Here is a 16,806-nt window from a genome sequence, read left to right on the forward strand (position 1 = left end):
ATTATTATTATGCCATGTTAATTACAATATTATTATTAATAATTGGTGATGTTAATCAAATGATGATAATAATAATACAATATCAATTTATTATTCTTATGCATCTAGGTAATATTATAATGATATTATGAATAATGTTTTAATTATTAATAATCAAAATGTTATGTTTTGGATTAAGGGCACACTTTTAAACCAATAAATACATTTTAGTTTTTTAAGGATTATTTGTCTGGATATTTTGTTCACATATGCATATCTTGCTGTAAAAAAACAAAACCACTTGTCTTTTTACAAAATCTGATTTTATGGAGTCACACATCCTGGTTTTCTCCTTCTGTCTCTCGCAGGCGTTTGGAAATGCAAAGACGGCCCACAACAACAACTCCAGCCGATTTGGGAAGTTCATCCAGGTCAATTACCTGGAGAGCGGCGTGGTGCGCGGGTGAGAGTCTTTATCACACACACACACACACACACACACACACCCTGCCCTCTGATGTCACTTCCTCTTCCTCCTCAGAAGAGCTGCTGGCTCTAATCTGAGATCGATTCCGTGGTTTATTGTTCGTTCATGTCATCTGAACCACCATCTGGCCAGTTTCTGTTCTCATCTGCTTGTAGTCGTCCTTTTTGGCTTCTTTCCATCCGCATGAGAGGTTTGATGTTTACTTGAGCTTCGAGCGAAATGATTCCCAGACCAGTTTGGCCCTGAAAAAATCTAACTGAACTGAAAGGTTGTGCAGGAAAAAGAAAAAGCCTGTGATTTTCATTTAAACATTTTCAGATAATGAAGCAATAAATCATTGAACGATTGAATAGCAATTAAAATGTTTTGTTTTTAATGTTGGTAAGTAAATAGGTAAATTTAATAACTAGCTAAGTAAATAAAAAAAATAAATATATATATATAATTGATTCATTCATATCTAAATGAATCAATTTAAATAATAAATAAGTTATTTTAATAATGTAATGAATGAATGATTAACGGATACATTTAATATATAAATAGTGATAAATGATTAATATAATATAATATATAAATGAATAAATTAAGAAAAAAAACCTCTTGATTTAAGTCGGCAAAAATAATTACTTCTGTAAAAAATCAATTTTTTAAATAAAAAAAAATTATTTTTGCGTGATAAATGACCAATGCCAGTCATAAATGTTATATTCAAGTAAATTGCATGAATAAATAAATGTTTAATATGTAAATAAATGTAATGTCTGAATAAATACATTTAATAAATACATAAAGTAAAAAATACCCATAAATTTTATATGAAAATAAAATCAAATGAATAGATAACTGGAATATAAAAAACTGCATTACAGTGAATATTTTATTTGAAATAAACATAAATGATGTGTCAATGATGTGCTTCATTTTCTTTCAAGAAATACCAAATTCCTAAACATCTGTTTGCACCGTAATGTAACCTGGACATTTCCCGACCAAACATTGGTGTGTCATTTACCCACAATGCTTTGTGCTTGTGAACAAAGGTCATGAGTGTGTGTGATGGAGCCGAGAGTCAATAAAGCGGCGGGACGCTCTCAGTCTGTCTATTGTCCCCCGGCCCGAGAGAGTTCAGCTTAAATCACTGAACGAGGCTCATCAAGTCAACAAGGACTCCTAATAACACACACACAACTCTAGAATAGAAATACATCAACAACAAACAAATACAGATAAACAAAGTGGAGATTCATATTTTAAATCAGCATTAATGCAATAATTTAATAAATACATGTAGATGTTAATAAATGCATGCACACTTTTAATATGTAAATACATGAATAAAATGTAGTGTAGAAATGCATGTTTCGTGAAAATGAAATATTGTTTATATTACAAAGTATGTAAACGGATCAGAAAGTTTGTGATATTGTGATCCATCCCAGATCTGCTTGATTTGTTTTGTTGTAGTTTTTTTTCTTAAGTGCCTGTCCAGAGAGTGAATGATGGGAAAGAGGGTTTTGTTCAGGACATGTGTGCGCAGACTGAGGTTTGTGGTGTTTGTCGTTGTGTTTCAGGGCTGTGGTTGAGAAGTATCTGCTGGAGAAGTCCCGTCTGGTGTCGAGAGAGAAGAACGAGAGGTACGGCTAAACGTCGCTGCTTCGCGATGAAAGCCTGGCTGGTTAGATGTTTCCCAGCGTATCTGTCGGGCCATCGCTCTCACAGACATGTCTGCAACGTTAACCTCATCATTATCAGCTCGGATCAGATCACCAGCAGCCTGCAAAACCTGAAAAACACCGCCTAAAAATAGAGACTCAATAGTGTGAAACGCACTGTAAAATAGCTTTGGTTCATTAGATAAGCAGCATGTGCTTCCGGGATGTACTCTAGTGAACCGATTCATTCAAATGACTCAGATCGGGGAAACAACGCATAGTTATGAGTGAACTGAGTCTTGTAAATTAATCGGTTCAAAAACAAGATCTGATCTTCTTCAAATTTAACGTGCAACTAAATAAATTTAGTATCTACGTAGTTTTAAATGCATTAAAAAAAGACTGTATTAGACTGAATATTTTAATTTCAATGAGCAGAGATCGAATAGGACCATCACTTATGAACGAACTGATTCATTCAGATGGTTCATGCAAATGATTCGGTACAGAAACCAGATAACGGCATTAAAAATGAGAATATATATAAATACGTTTGAATGAATTAATGAAATTATATTTTTGGGTTGGAATAAAAACAAAACAAAATTAAAGAGTACCATCATTAATGAATCAACTAAATCAGTCAGATGGATTATGTTAATGAATTGATCCAAAAGTGGCCTATACAAACACGTGTGTGTGTGTGTGTGTGTGTGTGTGTGTGTGTGTGTAGAATTTGTTTTGGGTGGTTGTGGGGCTATTTTAATTTTAAAAAGCATAAATAAATAGAGCTATGATTTATGAATTAATTGATTCGTTCGAATAGTTAATCAAATTAAATCGGTCCAAAATCAAGTGAAATTACCTGCCTTATATTAACAACTTGAAGTCTACCCAAGCCTAAACCTAAAGTCTAACAAGTTTCTCAAAGCAGTAGCTCGACTGTTGTTTACTTTAAATCATGTCGAAAAAGACCTTTTCAAGCTCAATCAGTCTGTTTTTTACTCCTCGCTCAGGAACTATCATGTGTTTTATTATCTTCTGGTGGGTTCGTCAGAGGACGAGCGACGCGAATTCAGACTCCTGCAGCCAGAAGAATACTTCTACCTCAAACAGGTAAACGCGCTCATATACACATTATTTATATATATATATATATGCCGTTGATATTGCAACAGTTTTCTGTTTTTGTTTGCAGCAAAACTTTACGATAGAAGATGCGGACGATCTTCAGCACGACTTCGAGCGACTGCAGCAGGCGATGGAGATGGTGGGCTTCCTGCCGGCCACCAAGAGACAGTGAGTCAAACCCTTACCACAAATGTCTTCTGACTGCAAGGAGAAGGAAATGAAGTATCTGAGACGTTATGTTGTTCGTTGCGTTCCTCGTAGGATATTCTCCGTTCTGTCGGCCATCTTGTATCTGGGTAACGTGACGTACAGTCAGAAGTCGTCCGGCCGAGAGGAGGGTCTGGAAGTGGGCCCGCCGGAGGTGCTTTCCACTCTCTCGGACCTGCTAAAGGTACATGCATTTCCACAACTTACCACCAGGGGTGGGATTTTGACACATTTATACAGATTTCATCAACTAACACAGTCGAAATGAAAGTGTTTAAACTACCAAATAGATTTACTCGCATATATTTCAGAATTGGGGAATATCAGATGTTTCATAATATAGTGTGTATTTTTATGAATACTAATGATAAATAAAGGAAAAACTAAATATAAGCGATAGATCTGTCATACAGCGCTATTGGGGCTGCAATATGACAATAAAGGGATACATTCTAAAATAAAGGTCGCCTAAAAAAAAAACCTCAGCTACTTTATTTTAAACTAACGTGTGAAAATGTTAAAATACATGTTTAATGGTTGGATAAATCCCGAAATTTGTAATGATGAAATCTGAGAAAAATAAAAGCTGAATATCTGTATTTATTTATTATTGTTGTTGTTGTTAAAATTATATTACTTCAATAGTATTTTTTCATTATTGGTTATATTTTATAATGTAAATAAAATAGAAATATAATATATTTATTAAAAAATATATATTTGTAATAATTTTAGTAATTATTTTAATGATTTTTCTTTTCCTATATTTTATCTATGTTTTATTTGTAATGTTAATGTTTTTATTGTTGTTATTTTTATTATTATTAAATCTTATTTTGTATTTTGCAGTACAATACTATTATTGCAACAGAAATGTGTTTTGATTTGTTTGAATGTAATAATTTAAATAGTAAAATAAATATATAAAATATTAATAATCTTTAAGAATAATAAATATGATCATTATTTTATATACAGTTTTTTATATTGTTATTGTTGTTGTTTTTACTATTCTTTCATTTTATTTACTGATATATATATTTATGTATTTATTAAAATGTTGTTATTCAAACTGTACAATAGAAAAAATTAAGTAAAATAAAATACAAATATTTTGGAATATTTTGAATAGGTATTGTGTTGACCTACTGAATTGGCAAAAACTGATTTTCCTTCATTTTTGTCTCGAGTTGATCACATGATATCTTAATTTTGCGCATGGTTTTCCTGCTGTAGTTTGTTGGATATTTCGAGTGTCATATTGTGCTGTTTGTTGTCCAGGTTAAGGAGCAGCTGTTGGTGGAGGCTCTTACGAAGAGGAAAACGGTGACCGTAAACGACAAGCTGATTCTGCCCTACAGCCACAGCGAGGTGCGTTAGAGTCGTCCGTTTTCATATGCCGCTTTTAGCCGAGCGTCCAGGTGTTTTGTAGCTGAACGAGTGTCGTTTGTGCAGGCGATCACCGCTCGAGACTCCATGGCCAAGTCTCTGTACAGCGCCCTGTTCGACTGGATCGTCCTGCGCATCAATCACGCGCTGCTTAACAAGAGAGACATGGAGGAGTCCGTTTCGGTACAATAGATGAAACCACAACGATCAGAATCTGTGTTAAAGATGTTCAAGGTCCCATAATCATGTGGTTTCTCCATCATTTCAGTGTTTATCTATCGGTGTGCTTGATATCTTTGGCTTCGAAGACTTCAAGACCAACAGCTTTGAGCAGTTCTGCATCAACTACGCCAACGAGCAGCTCCAGTATTACTTCAACCAGCACATCTTTAAACTTGAACAGGTTAGTGGACTGGTTTGCAAGGGGTGAAACATCCAGAAGGCTCTATGAACTTGTTGTTAGTGGCGATTTGATCACAATGTGTGATTGGTCCACCTGCAGGAGGAGTATCAGGCCGAGGGCATCACCTGGCACAACATCGACTACACCGATAACTTCGGCTGTATTCACCTCATCAGCAAGAAGCCCACTGGACTCCTCTACTTACTCGATGAGGAGAGCAAGTAAGAGCAGACCGCTCATCTGACTCTCTGAACTTTTTATTGTTTTTTTTAAAGATTACCACCAATGTTTTGTGCTTGTACATCATTTGTTTCCTTGTAGCTTTCCTCACGCCACTGATAAAACCTTGCTGGCCAAGTTCAAACAGCAGCACCAACAGAACAATTACTTTGTGGCGACTCCAGTGTTGGAGCCAGCCTTCGTTATCCTCCATTTTGCTGGGAAGGTCAAATACCAGATTAAGGTAATAGCAACTGAGGAAAAGAATGAGAAATCTTTATTTTTATTTTTATTATAAATAAGATTTGTGCTTTTATTTTAATAAAATGTGACGCATTTCGTTTTTTTTTTTTTTTTTTTTTAGAATAATCATTATTTTAATATTTATTAGAATTTTTATTTTATTTGGCCATGCTAAATTATACAAATACCTTTAGGCTGACCTTTACAAAGTGATTGTAATGGCACATAAAGTATTGATTGCTAAGGTCATAAAAAATTACTTATTTATATGTTAGCTAGTTAGCTAGCTAGCTAGCTTGCTAGCTAGTTAGGTCAGGCCAAATAATTTTGTTATTGACACAGTAAAATTAGCATCTTAAACTTATAATAAAAACTAATACATTATATATGTTACGATTTTATGCATTAATATTTATTTAATTTATTTGTGTTATTGATGTTTACAACATTCCTTTAATGACGCATAAGTAAAAATTATTAAAGGTTGGTTAAAAAATTAAAAATGACACATTTCTATTAAATGCATTTAAAACAAACTTTTGTACAATGACTCTTTGTATATCAACAGGATTTCCGTGAGAAGAACACGGATCACATGCGTCCGGATATCGTGGCTCTCTTGCGGAGCAGCGACCGAGCTTACGTCCGGCAGCTGATCGGGATGGACCCGGTGGCAATGTTCCGGTGGGGAATCCTGCGCGCCTCCATCCGTGCTTTGGCCGCCTTCAACGAGGCCGGACGCCGCTGGGCAGCCAAGACTGAGGGTAACCCATGCAGCATCATGCACAAGTCTCCAGATTAGCCCAAAACTTGGTCTAAGGTGGTGTTATTTATATCCTGCACGTGAGAAAGCTAGCCCGGTGACGCAAACAGTCAAGGATTTCAGAATGATTAGGCTAAAAAGGGATTATGAAAATAAATGAGTAAGATTGTTTGCGAGATGTTGAAATCATGCCGTCAACGCTGTCTGTGTTTGTGTGTTTTGGATGTACAGGTGTGGTCAGACCAAACTCCAGAGTTCCTCTAGGAGAGCTACAGAGATCCAACCTGCCCATTGAGAGGATGTACCGGTAAGTTTTGGACTCGGGCTGCTGTGGCTAGAAAAGAGATTGATACTGAAGAGAGAGGGAGGGAGAGAGAGGGGAAGTATTGTGAGGAACTTGATCTCTTCCTGTCCTTTCGTTGCCTTTGTGTGGCAGGTGATCATGTGACCATGCTCGCTCCACAAAGGCACATTGCAGGCCCATTCTCACAGTAATCTCATGCGCTAAGTCCCATTTATGGAACTAGCAAATCTATGATGAAAGCATGTCCAGGTCATATTTCTTCTCAAAATCCAAAGAAGTAAATAGGAAAATATATTTGCATGGAGAAAATGAAACGGAGCTTCAAAGCTTTTCTTGAAAAGTATACAAATTCACTAAAAAAATGCAACAAACAAATGCAATTAAAATCATATTATTTTTCTCACATTTCAGTGATAAAAACTGGGTGGGATGTGCTTAGCTGTCACTAAAGTATCATAACGCCAACGTATTATGGTCTGTATAATTTTATGCAAAATGTAATTTCTCACTTTTTTCATTTCATTTTGCGCTGAAATATGTCCCCGGACATGTTCCTGAGAGATACTGTGTGGGAATTATCAAGTTAATAAATGTACTTGTTCCTGCAATGTCCCTTTGCGTTTCCTCTGGTGTTTGTCAAGGGTTTCCCCTCAGTTACTGACCTCTGATCAGTTTCACTAAAGTTTAACCCGTACGGTCAATAAAGCTGGTCATAGATCAGCACCTGCTGGTGGCGTTCGCCCTCGAGTGACTGTGTGTGTGGTGTTTATTTTCTACAGCCACGCTCCTATGCTTGATTTCTCCTTTGATCATTCAGAGGAGCGCCCTCTAGAGGCTTTTGAGGACATCTTTGCTAGTTATGAGAGTAAGAAGTAAGTGGACTTGAGCAGAACATTTGAGGTCAGATGGGGAGAGCTTGGCAGCTTGGGAAGGCTGGGTTTCTGGTATTCTGAGCAAACTCAAATACTACATTCAGATGTTCGCAGAATCCAGAAGCTAGCACTATTCTCTATTTATGTGATCAAAGGGCAAGCCAGAGTTTGCATTTAACCTGGTTTGCTCAAAGAAATCCTCAACCTACACTCATAAATCCCAGTTGGGTCCTTTTGAGGTTTATTACCTGTAAGTACTCCCAAGTGGGAAGGAAACCATAAAGCGTCCTTTGTAAGGGAAGTGATTTCACTTCCTGGTTGGTTTGATGCACTATTAGCAGTGCATCCCCAGCCCCCAGTGCCAATCCTACCTGTTTGACCTCCTATTGTTCTGATCTGAGTGGTAAGTGAACCAGTGCATGAGTCCAGATCTTTGCTGATGGGGGTGCCTACCCCCGTTTTAACACCCCGTCAGGTCAAAACAGCATGGATTCACCACTGAAGCTTGAAGGAATAGTTCACCAAATGAAGGGCCTTTTCGAATTTAACACACTTGCCTGCATTTGTTCATTGTACGTGATTCCTTTTTTTGTGGTGGAGGGTGTATTCTTTCACGAAAGTCGGTTAACAACATTGGTGTTGGGTTCCTGTACTTTCCCTTCCCCGTTCAACTCACCTCACCTCACTCCTTCTGTCTCCTCCCCCTACCTTTTCACCGGGCTGAATCAGGGACATGCATGTCCAAATCATCAATTCCATTAAGGACTTGCAGTTGGATGGGGAAGATCCACGTAAGCTGCTGCAGTCCTGGGGTCGCCTGCGGTTCCCGCGCCACGTCCTCCAGTGAGTTTGACCGCTGACTCCCCTCTGGCTCAGAATGGATGGGTCCACCTTGCTGACCCTTCATGCCTTGACATCATTGGTTGGCATCGAAGCCACTGCTTGAGGCCCCTTTGCTAAGCTTAGTTCTGAACTGTTCCCTACTCCCAAACTTTCCCAAATATGCACCGTTACTTGTCGGCTCGCCTTGTGACTTACTGTTTAACCGCCCTAACCCTGCACTTATAACATCCATCTAACAAGTATGCCAATTATTTTTAGATGGCTCCCTAGTGGTGTATGTTAGAGGAACGCATTTTATGCATAGTTTATGAGCCAAAAGCAGTGTGATCTTCATTAGCGCTCGAGCTCGGAATGGTAGCCACATGCTAACATGCTGCATGAACTTATATTAGACCCACCCATTGAGTCTGTAATGTTTTATGAGCTGTAGAAAGCTTCAGAAACGTGGCTTATGTTGACCACAGCCATCGAGCACACTTGAATCGTTAACTTGTCCTCCAAATTAGGAATGCCGCAGATTAGTTGTGTATCAATAAAAATGTCCATCATTCCTCCCACCCACCCTGTTCTTATCTCCTCCAAAACTATGATCTCTGTTATGGTGTATGCATGCTAGATTTAACCCCAGAGAGCACTGCGAATCCTTGGATTTCAACAGGGATGTTAAACAAATGTGGATCTGGCTTTTTCTACACCATTGCATAAACAAATCTTGTTTTTTTCTTAAAATGCTTCTTAAGTGCATATGTTCACTTACGTCGTGCAAGCCACGCATGACTCACTCTACTAACACGCAATATCACTTCACTTATCTCAACAAACCATCAACCTCCTCTTCCTCCTTCCCTACAGGAAAAACAAGAACCCCAAGACAAAGCAACTCATTCCTAAGGTAATGATTTTGTTTGCTGAAATGATCTAAATGCATATTTAAATGAATTCTGTCTTAGTGTTTGACTTTCAAGATGCTGCAAGTGGTTTCCGCTGGTTTTGTAACTTCCACTGGTATTGGTGGTGTCAGCTTATGTTAAGGGGGGCATAACACACAGTTTCGCCCAATCTTACTTTAACCTTGAGTACCTATGGAGTAGTTTTCTTATATAAGGATATGCATCCTTCACATATCCAAACAGTCTTTAGTTTTATCAGATTTATAAAAGAAAGATACAGCTTTACGATTCTCTCCAAAATCAGTCAATCTCCTGGAGGCATGCAGTGGGCGGAGCTAAAGAGTTACGAGCACTTGCGCACTGATTTGCCAACAAAACACAGAAATTTGATGCTTTTATACTTAATGCTGTGGTTCTGAATCATGACTGGGATCTTTTATTGCATGGACTGCTCCATCTTTCAGTATCAAACGATGTGCAAATCTATCGTCAAACTGGGGCTTGTTTATAAAACTTTCATAACCAAAATGACGGGAACATGCAAACACATTTGCGAAACTCCGTTGCTGCACCAAAAAAAAAAAACCTGTGTCCACTTTTCACATAACAATGGGTTTTATGGGGGCTGAACGAGGTTATCTTTCCCTCACAGCCATAAACACACTTCTTTGGAGACATTGTTTTCGAGCAAGTCCTCTGCAGACCCCTCTTAAACATCTGCATGGTCGAGATTGTTGGACTAGAAGTTCCAAATCAACCCTGCCGTTGCAAAAATGTTGGCATGCAAACTAAAAAAACATAGCCTAATCTGTACTCTATAACTTTATAAAAACTCAAAGATAGTTAATAGTAATTAACCATTATTGTGTACTGCTTAGAAACTGTTAAACTGTAGGCTGTTTAAGGTTTCAGTACAAAAATTCAGCTTGGTTTGTAAATATAGGATTGCCACCATAAACACATGTAACCAAGTATTAATCTGAACAATTCAAAAGAATCACTTACAGCACCTTTAAGTTGTTAGCATTTGCAGCACAGCTGGTACATTTCCATCACCACTGGTAAATAGTGTAAAGTTTAGCCACGATTGTTTATGACTTTCCGTTACATGTGCGGTGCTGGGTAAATGTTTTGATGACTCTACCGCTGTAGCTTAGGCTGGAATGAGATTTTCCATGTCGTCATGTATCCATGGTATTCATGTGGCAAAATAAAGTCTCTTTGTGTGAGAGATTGAATTTCTGTTTTTTGTGTGTTTGGGCAGAACCTGTTGGACTCTCGTTCGCTGAAATTTGTAGTGGGCCTCCTTGACCGCACCACCAAGTCTTTGCTTCATCTACACAAGAAGAAACGTCCTCCCAGCATCAGTGCCCAGTTTCAAGTAAAAAAAAAAAGAAAAAAAAGAAAGCTTTATTAGATTAGCATTAGCAAAAACAAAAGCAATGTCCCATCATAATCATTAATTTTTCAAGTATATTTAAATTAGTGCTTAAAGTTGGTACAATAGTTCAGTCTAAATATAAAAATATTATTTTAGCCAGTATTTGTTTACAGTGCATTTTAACATTTAGAGTTACATGCTGTTAGCTTGGCGACATGCTAAAATCAAACTTATTGTGCCATGTGCTCTGCATGAGAAGAGCTGTTTGTGTATCTGCCTTTATTGCAAGTAGCCTGAAAGGAATTACAAAAATCTCACTAGGTTTTGGAACAGTTTAAACTCTATTTTAAGCACTAATATTTCAAATGTAAGCATTAGGGAATGCTATGAATATTATACGCCAGTGGTACAATTGGCCCAAAGGCATCATTTGTGGTTTTGTACTTGTCTTCCACTCAACATTATGATTTTCTCTATCGTGTAGACATCTCTTAGTAAGCTTCTGGAAACGCTGGGGAAGGCAGAACCATTCTTCATCAGATGCCTTCGCTCTAATGCTGAGAAGGTGCAAATGAAACGTCATTGTTCAAGTTGATCTTGATTTTAAGTTCATCAATCTGTTTCTGTTGTGCAAAATCTTTGATATGAGATCTAATTTCGTTTTTTCTTTCTGATGTTCAGAAGGAAATGTGCTTTGATGAAGCTCTCATTGTGCAGCAGCTGCGGTACACAGGCATGTTGGAAACAGTGCGCATCAGACGGTCAGGTTATGGAGCCAAATACACCTTTCAGGTAAGGACCTAATGAACCGCTAACCCTAAAAGTTTATGTAAGTGTGTAATTTGGTTGTCAGAAAAAAACAAAGCTCATTTTCTGTATTATAGGAGTTTACTGAGCAGTTTCGTGTGTTGCTGCCAAAGAACGCTACGTCCCTGGAGGACATATCATCTCTATTGCACAGGCTTGGCTTTGACCACACTACCTACCAGATTGGGAAAACCAAGGTCAGCATTTTTCCTAGAAACCGTTTAATCGACAACTTTTCTAGGTTTGGTCTTTTTAGCTGTTATCTCTTGTAATATTGCTTTTCTACAGGTGTATCTCAAAGAGCTGGAAAGGCAAAAGCTTCAGGACATCCTCCACAAGGACGTCATGCGCAAAATCATTTTCTTGCAGTGCTGGTTTAGAGCTAAAATACAAAGGATGGAGTTTATTAGAATGAGAGAGGCAGCCATCTTAATCCAGGTATGTCAAAATTGGTTTTGTGTTTGGGCTGTACTCTTGCTGTTTTGTGTCCGGTATTGGATTTGATTGACTTTGTGTGCAGCGCTCATGGCGCAGCTATCGCAAACACAAGTTCTGCCAAGCGGCGCTTCTGATCCAGTCAGCATGGCGAGGCTCCAAACAGAGAGCAGAATATCGAAGAACACAAGCATCCGTCAAAAAGATACAGGCACTTGCAAGAGGGCATTCGGCTCGCAAATGGTATAGACATCACACACATTAACAAGAAATCGAAAGCAAATGTATTTACTTTCATAAAGCACATTGTTGGCTTAAGTTTTGGATTGGGTCTTGATAGGTACTACTCCCTAAAGGAAGAGAAGAGGAAAAGAGAGGAAGAGGAAGCTCGGAGAAGAAAAGAGGAGGAGGAGAAAGCAGCTCGACGAGCCAAGGAGGCAGAAGAGGCTGCTAGGCGAGCTAAAGAGGCTGAGGAGGCAGCCAGACGAATCAGAGAGGAAGAAGAGGCAGCCAGGCATGCCAGAGAGGAAGCAGAAGCAGCTAGAAGACAGAAAGAGCTAGAAGAAGAAGCAGCTCGGCTTGCTTTAGAGGCTAAGAGGAAGGCTGCAGAGCAGCAGGAGAAGACACCTCTAGAACAACCAGGCAAGGCACCAGGCAAGAAGTCTGACGATGTGGAGACACTGGTGCTGGAGCGCCCTAAGGCTCCTGTGGATGTTGAGATTGAAAGTAAGGGCAGGGCCCAAGTTGATGTCTCAAAAGACCAAAATCATTCCGAGAAGGTTCCTCAAGTTGAGGCGGGTCCTCACCCTGAGGTTAAAGAACACCAGAAGCAAAATGAAAATGGGTCTTCTGCACATCCCAGAGAGGAAGGTACACATGCTAAACCCACGTCTCTTGAAATCCCAACCGGACAAAGCCAAAACGAATCTCCTTCAATCTCCAAAACTCCAGCATCTAGATGCCAAGAGAAACGGGAGCTTAGGAGACAACGTGGCCTAGAGCACAACCAGAGAGAAAGTGAGCGAGCCGCTTCGGCTGGAAAAGACGACAAAACTCCAGAGAGTCCAGGAAAAGCAGACGGCAAGTTGAAGGAACGGTCCGACAACAAAGAGTTAGATCAGTATACCTTTGTGGCTTGGAAAGTAGACAAGATGAAGAGGGATGCCAAAGATGTATCATCTGACCCTGTTCGACCTTCCACCTTAGCCTTAGATATGCCTACTTCTGGGCCTGGAAGAAATGGCTACACTGACCCTTCCATTTCCTCTCAACCTGCTCTTGCCAAAGAAGAAGCCAACAGGAAAAAAGAACCAACAAGAAGCAGCACTCAACCAGAAAACCTCATAGCAGGACCCCGCAGTCTGGAGGACAGGCACGTCAATACTCTCCAGTTTGGTTTCTAGTGTTCTCCTTCTTGTATATCTTTTTTCATCTCCTTGTATGATTCTGACAATAGCCTCTATCTGGTTTTCCCAACCAGGAACCGTGGGATCTCTATGTCATTAGACGACGTGTCCAAAATAGGTTTGGGCAATTCATCACAGGTAACGTTGACTTGATTTAACTAGTTAACCAAATGGTTAACATTAAGGAATACATTGATTTATGTCTCTTGAAGTTTGTTTGACTGGTTAAGTTCCACTGCAGCCATGCAACCGGACAATCTGCTGTTCTCATTACATTTGGTAATTTTAGGATTATAATTTAAAAAGTCGCTTGAGTTTTCATGATCATGCTTCTCTGGCTAATTCAGGACAAATCTCATCAAAGACGCAGGCGACGCAGGCTCGCACTTGCACGTATATGTTTGCCCATTAAAAGTGTTGAAATGGAGGATGCAGAGTACTGGACTATTCCTTTGCCTCCCATGAGTCCATTCGAGGTGGTGTATTGCAGCCTAAAATTTGATGCTGTCCTGAGATCTGTGGTGTGGGGGCTGCTGGTGGTTTAATCGCTTGGAATCCTGGCAGTGATTGCAGATATTTTTAACTTGTGCTAAGTAAAAATAAATGATACTAAAGCAGAGTGAAGGCCTTTAGTCTGTGTGTTATCCTATATGTACAGTTTAAAGACACTTGCAAAATTGGTTATTGTAATGCCATCACACTATAACTTAAAACTTCATTCACTGTGAATTTTGAAATCTCAGTGGCCTTTAAAACTGGACTTCTGGGATGACAAACTGTAATATCAAAATTCAGTGGCACACAATTTCAGACTATGGCTTATTTCTTCTGTCTTTCCAACCATTCTTTTTTTCTTTTACAAGTAAAAAAAAATCATTGTACTTTTTAATTACTCCGTTTGGAACAAGTAAAGGGAGGAATTGACCCACTTCAGCTTCCTTTAAAGTGTTATCTACACAGGAAGAAGGAACTTTTCTCCTTGTCAACTTGACAGGCGCCATTGCTATCTAAACAGCAGAAACGGTTATGCTACTTTACACAGTACTGCATAAAATTAAGACATTTGCTGTGTTTATACATTTTGGTGTAGATACAGTCCAGCACTAAGGTTGGTCCTGAAAGATCGAAGGCCAGCACATTAAAGGAAAAAGTTCATGACACTCGCAGCCTGCAAGTTACATCACCTGTCCAGCCGTCAACCCCAGAGAGGTACAGTCCAACTTACTGGTGTTACCAATTTAACTGTTGCTTACCCCAGAAAAAAAAAAAGATTGTGAAGAAGGTAATTTTTTTAAACGTACTTTCATATATTTGCACAGAGTATGTTTCAGGCCTTATCTGCAAGACTGTCTATCTTAAAAAGAAAGAGCTTACTGGCTCATCCAACACTTTAAACCCCATTGCACAGTCTTATCTGTACTAGAATGTGGTCACACAGGAAATCTGACTCATTGGGACTCATGGGAAAATACGGCCCCTGGCTTACGTCAGCAGTGCATACTCTTTATGTCTGACTCCTGGCATAGGTTACAGACTCCCATATATAGATGCAAAAAGTCTGCTATGAGAGAAGGAAGATTCCTGAAATTCCATAGTTTGTGTGAAGGTGTGCAATCTCAGTGTGTTTTGATAGTGAAATCCCTCGTCTAATCGGACCTCCCAGCACGCTATGCTTCTGTTTTGCTAGGACATTAATAATAAAGTACAAAACTTGCAACAACTAATTTTATACAATGGTGCATTTTTTTTACAATAGGACTACAGGGTTTTTCAGAAAGATCCTGAAGAAACGTCCACATAAAGAAGCACATACCCCGGAAGATGGAGACCTGACCCTAGCTTCCGTTTTGGATCAAAAAGAAGGTACATACTGCAAAGACAGCATGTGATTATTTTTGATTATCATACTTTTATCTTCATTTATTGTTCTTTTTTCCCCTGTTTTTTGATAGCCATTTCTCAATCACGTTTGCATAATTCAAAGCTTCATGCGAGTCGACCTGCTCAGACCCCCAGCATCAAGATCAGTCACTCAACAACTCGGGCCTCTGAGCAGTGTAACTCCTCTCTGAACCGTGTGATCACCAATGCCAATGAGCTACGCCACCTTGATGAGTTCCTGGGCAATCAGGTCTGAAGAATGGATAGGACTGAAAGATATTCAACTTTTTGAAGTTGATTGTGTGGCTATGCATAATTGATGCAATATTGATGATCACACCGGGATGAATATCATGTGCGATTATTGCCACGTTTAACGCTTTGACAAAACAAAGGGCATCAATGTGAGTGTGCACACTGACTTGGTGGCGCTCAAGCATAAAACAGTCTTGCCGAGTACACTTGATACATAACTACGAAGAGGAAGTAGACCAAGAAGATGCATTAATGCAAGATGAATGTAGAAATCAAGTTGTTATGGAGAGGAATTGCAGATCAAATAGGATTTGTGTACCGGGGTATTTCTGTTTTTCATTTAAGCACCATTTTATGTCAGGGAGTGAATTTGCACTTTCACTCGCCACATCAGCAGTGAAAATTGCTTGGCTAAGAACACAAAAAAGATGTTTGAAAACGTTGGCGATAAGCGTGCGCAATAATCGTCCTGGTGTGTACGAGGCTTTAGAGATGTTAAATCTATAATGTATGCACTTTTGACAGACTTCAATTCTCTCTTATGCTGTGTAGGTGAACGATCTACGCTCACGGGGAAAGCAGCTTTCAGGAACAGAGCACATCTTCATTACTGCCACTATGCAGTTTAGAGAAAACATCAAGGGGATGTACTCATTCTCTGTGAGTAGATCTAATGCAACACTCCCTAAAATTACAGCGCAAACACTACTGTATAGACCAAATAAACTGTTTCCTATCCAGCTGTGATGCAACGTGAATTTGTTGGTCTGCTAAGTCAAGTTGTATCGTGGGCATTAAAAGAAACTTGAGTTCATGTTATTAAATTCTTCTTCAACAACAGAAACCACAAATTGGGTATAAGGCTTTGATGAATAGCTACCACAAAAAAGTGATCAGCCTAGCAGGAGAAAAGCAGAAAGGTGAGGTTCCACTGGTGGTCAATCTTTTCCAGTCTGTTCTGGATGGCTTCATCAGAGCGGAGATCAAAAAAGAAGAGGCCGATCCAGCCAAGGTAAAAGTTCATGCATGCCCTGTTACCCTCTAGACTTAATTATTTGATGAAAATGGCAGTTATTGATAACTTGAATGCATGTTATCCTTTTGACATAACTTGGGTAAAATCTGTTTCAGCCACCCAAAGGTCGCAAGACGAGAAGGAAGAAGGACAAAAGCGTGAGTATCTCTGTCCAACAGTCCATTGATGCATATTGACTGCCTTGAGAATTGTGAAGAAATCTAAACATTTTGTCTGGATT

The 16,806-nt window shown here is 39.1% G+C and overlaps 1 protein-coding gene across 3 annotated transcripts in view; it reads left to right on the top strand.

Annotated features, from left to right (window-relative positions):
* LOC132159513 (unconventional myosin-IXb-like) overlaps positions 1 to 16,806 on the top strand; it is a 42,626-nt gene that overhangs the window by 21,769 nt on the left and 4,051 nt on the right. The window contains exons 3-31 of one of the 3 annotated variants that reach the window (XM_059569053.1): positions 348 to 442; positions 2,041 to 2,103; positions 3,138 to 3,237; positions 3,320 to 3,420; positions 3,514 to 3,643; positions 4,741 to 4,830; positions 4,915 to 5,031; positions 5,117 to 5,251; positions 5,351 to 5,472; positions 5,573 to 5,714; positions 6,282 to 6,477; positions 6,708 to 6,783; positions 7,560 to 7,652; positions 8,382 to 8,495; positions 9,348 to 9,387; positions 10,650 to 10,766; positions 11,251 to 11,331; positions 11,448 to 11,558; positions 11,651 to 11,770; positions 11,862 to 12,011; positions 12,094 to 12,251; positions 12,349 to 13,398; positions 13,489 to 13,552; positions 14,505 to 14,623; positions 15,171 to 15,277; positions 15,367 to 15,545; positions 16,103 to 16,210; positions 16,392 to 16,562; positions 16,682 to 16,723. In XM_059569053.1, the coding sequence (XP_059425036.1) occupies positions 348 to 442; positions 2,041 to 2,103; positions 3,138 to 3,237; positions 3,320 to 3,420; positions 3,514 to 3,643; positions 4,741 to 4,830; positions 4,915 to 5,031; positions 5,117 to 5,251; positions 5,351 to 5,472; positions 5,573 to 5,714; positions 6,282 to 6,477; positions 6,708 to 6,783; positions 7,560 to 7,652; positions 8,382 to 8,495; positions 9,348 to 9,387; positions 10,650 to 10,766; positions 11,251 to 11,331; positions 11,448 to 11,558; positions 11,651 to 11,770; positions 11,862 to 12,011; positions 12,094 to 12,251; positions 12,349 to 13,398; positions 13,489 to 13,552; positions 14,505 to 14,623; positions 15,171 to 15,277; positions 15,367 to 15,545; positions 16,103 to 16,210; positions 16,392 to 16,562; positions 16,682 to 16,723 (4,191 nt within the window). The remainder of the gene's footprint in view (positions 1 to 347; positions 443 to 2,040; positions 2,104 to 3,137; positions 3,238 to 3,319; positions 3,421 to 3,513; positions 3,644 to 4,740; positions 4,831 to 4,914; positions 5,032 to 5,116; positions 5,252 to 5,350; positions 5,473 to 5,572; positions 5,715 to 6,281; positions 6,478 to 6,707; positions 6,784 to 7,559; positions 7,653 to 8,381; positions 8,496 to 9,347; positions 9,388 to 10,649; positions 10,767 to 11,250; positions 11,332 to 11,447; positions 11,559 to 11,650; positions 11,771 to 11,861; positions 12,012 to 12,093; positions 12,252 to 12,348; positions 13,399 to 13,488; positions 13,553 to 14,504; positions 14,624 to 15,170; positions 15,278 to 15,366; positions 15,546 to 16,102; positions 16,211 to 16,391; positions 16,563 to 16,681; positions 16,724 to 16,806) is intronic. The other 2 variants (XM_059569055.1, XM_059569054.1) reach the window with 2 other exon arrangements.

The sequence above is a fragment of the Carassius carassius genome, chromosome 16 (genome assembly GCF_963082965.1).
Source record: "Carassius carassius chromosome 16, fCarCar2.1, whole genome shotgun sequence".
Taxonomy (NCBI): domain Eukaryota; kingdom Metazoa; phylum Chordata; class Actinopteri; order Cypriniformes; family Cyprinidae; genus Carassius; species Carassius carassius.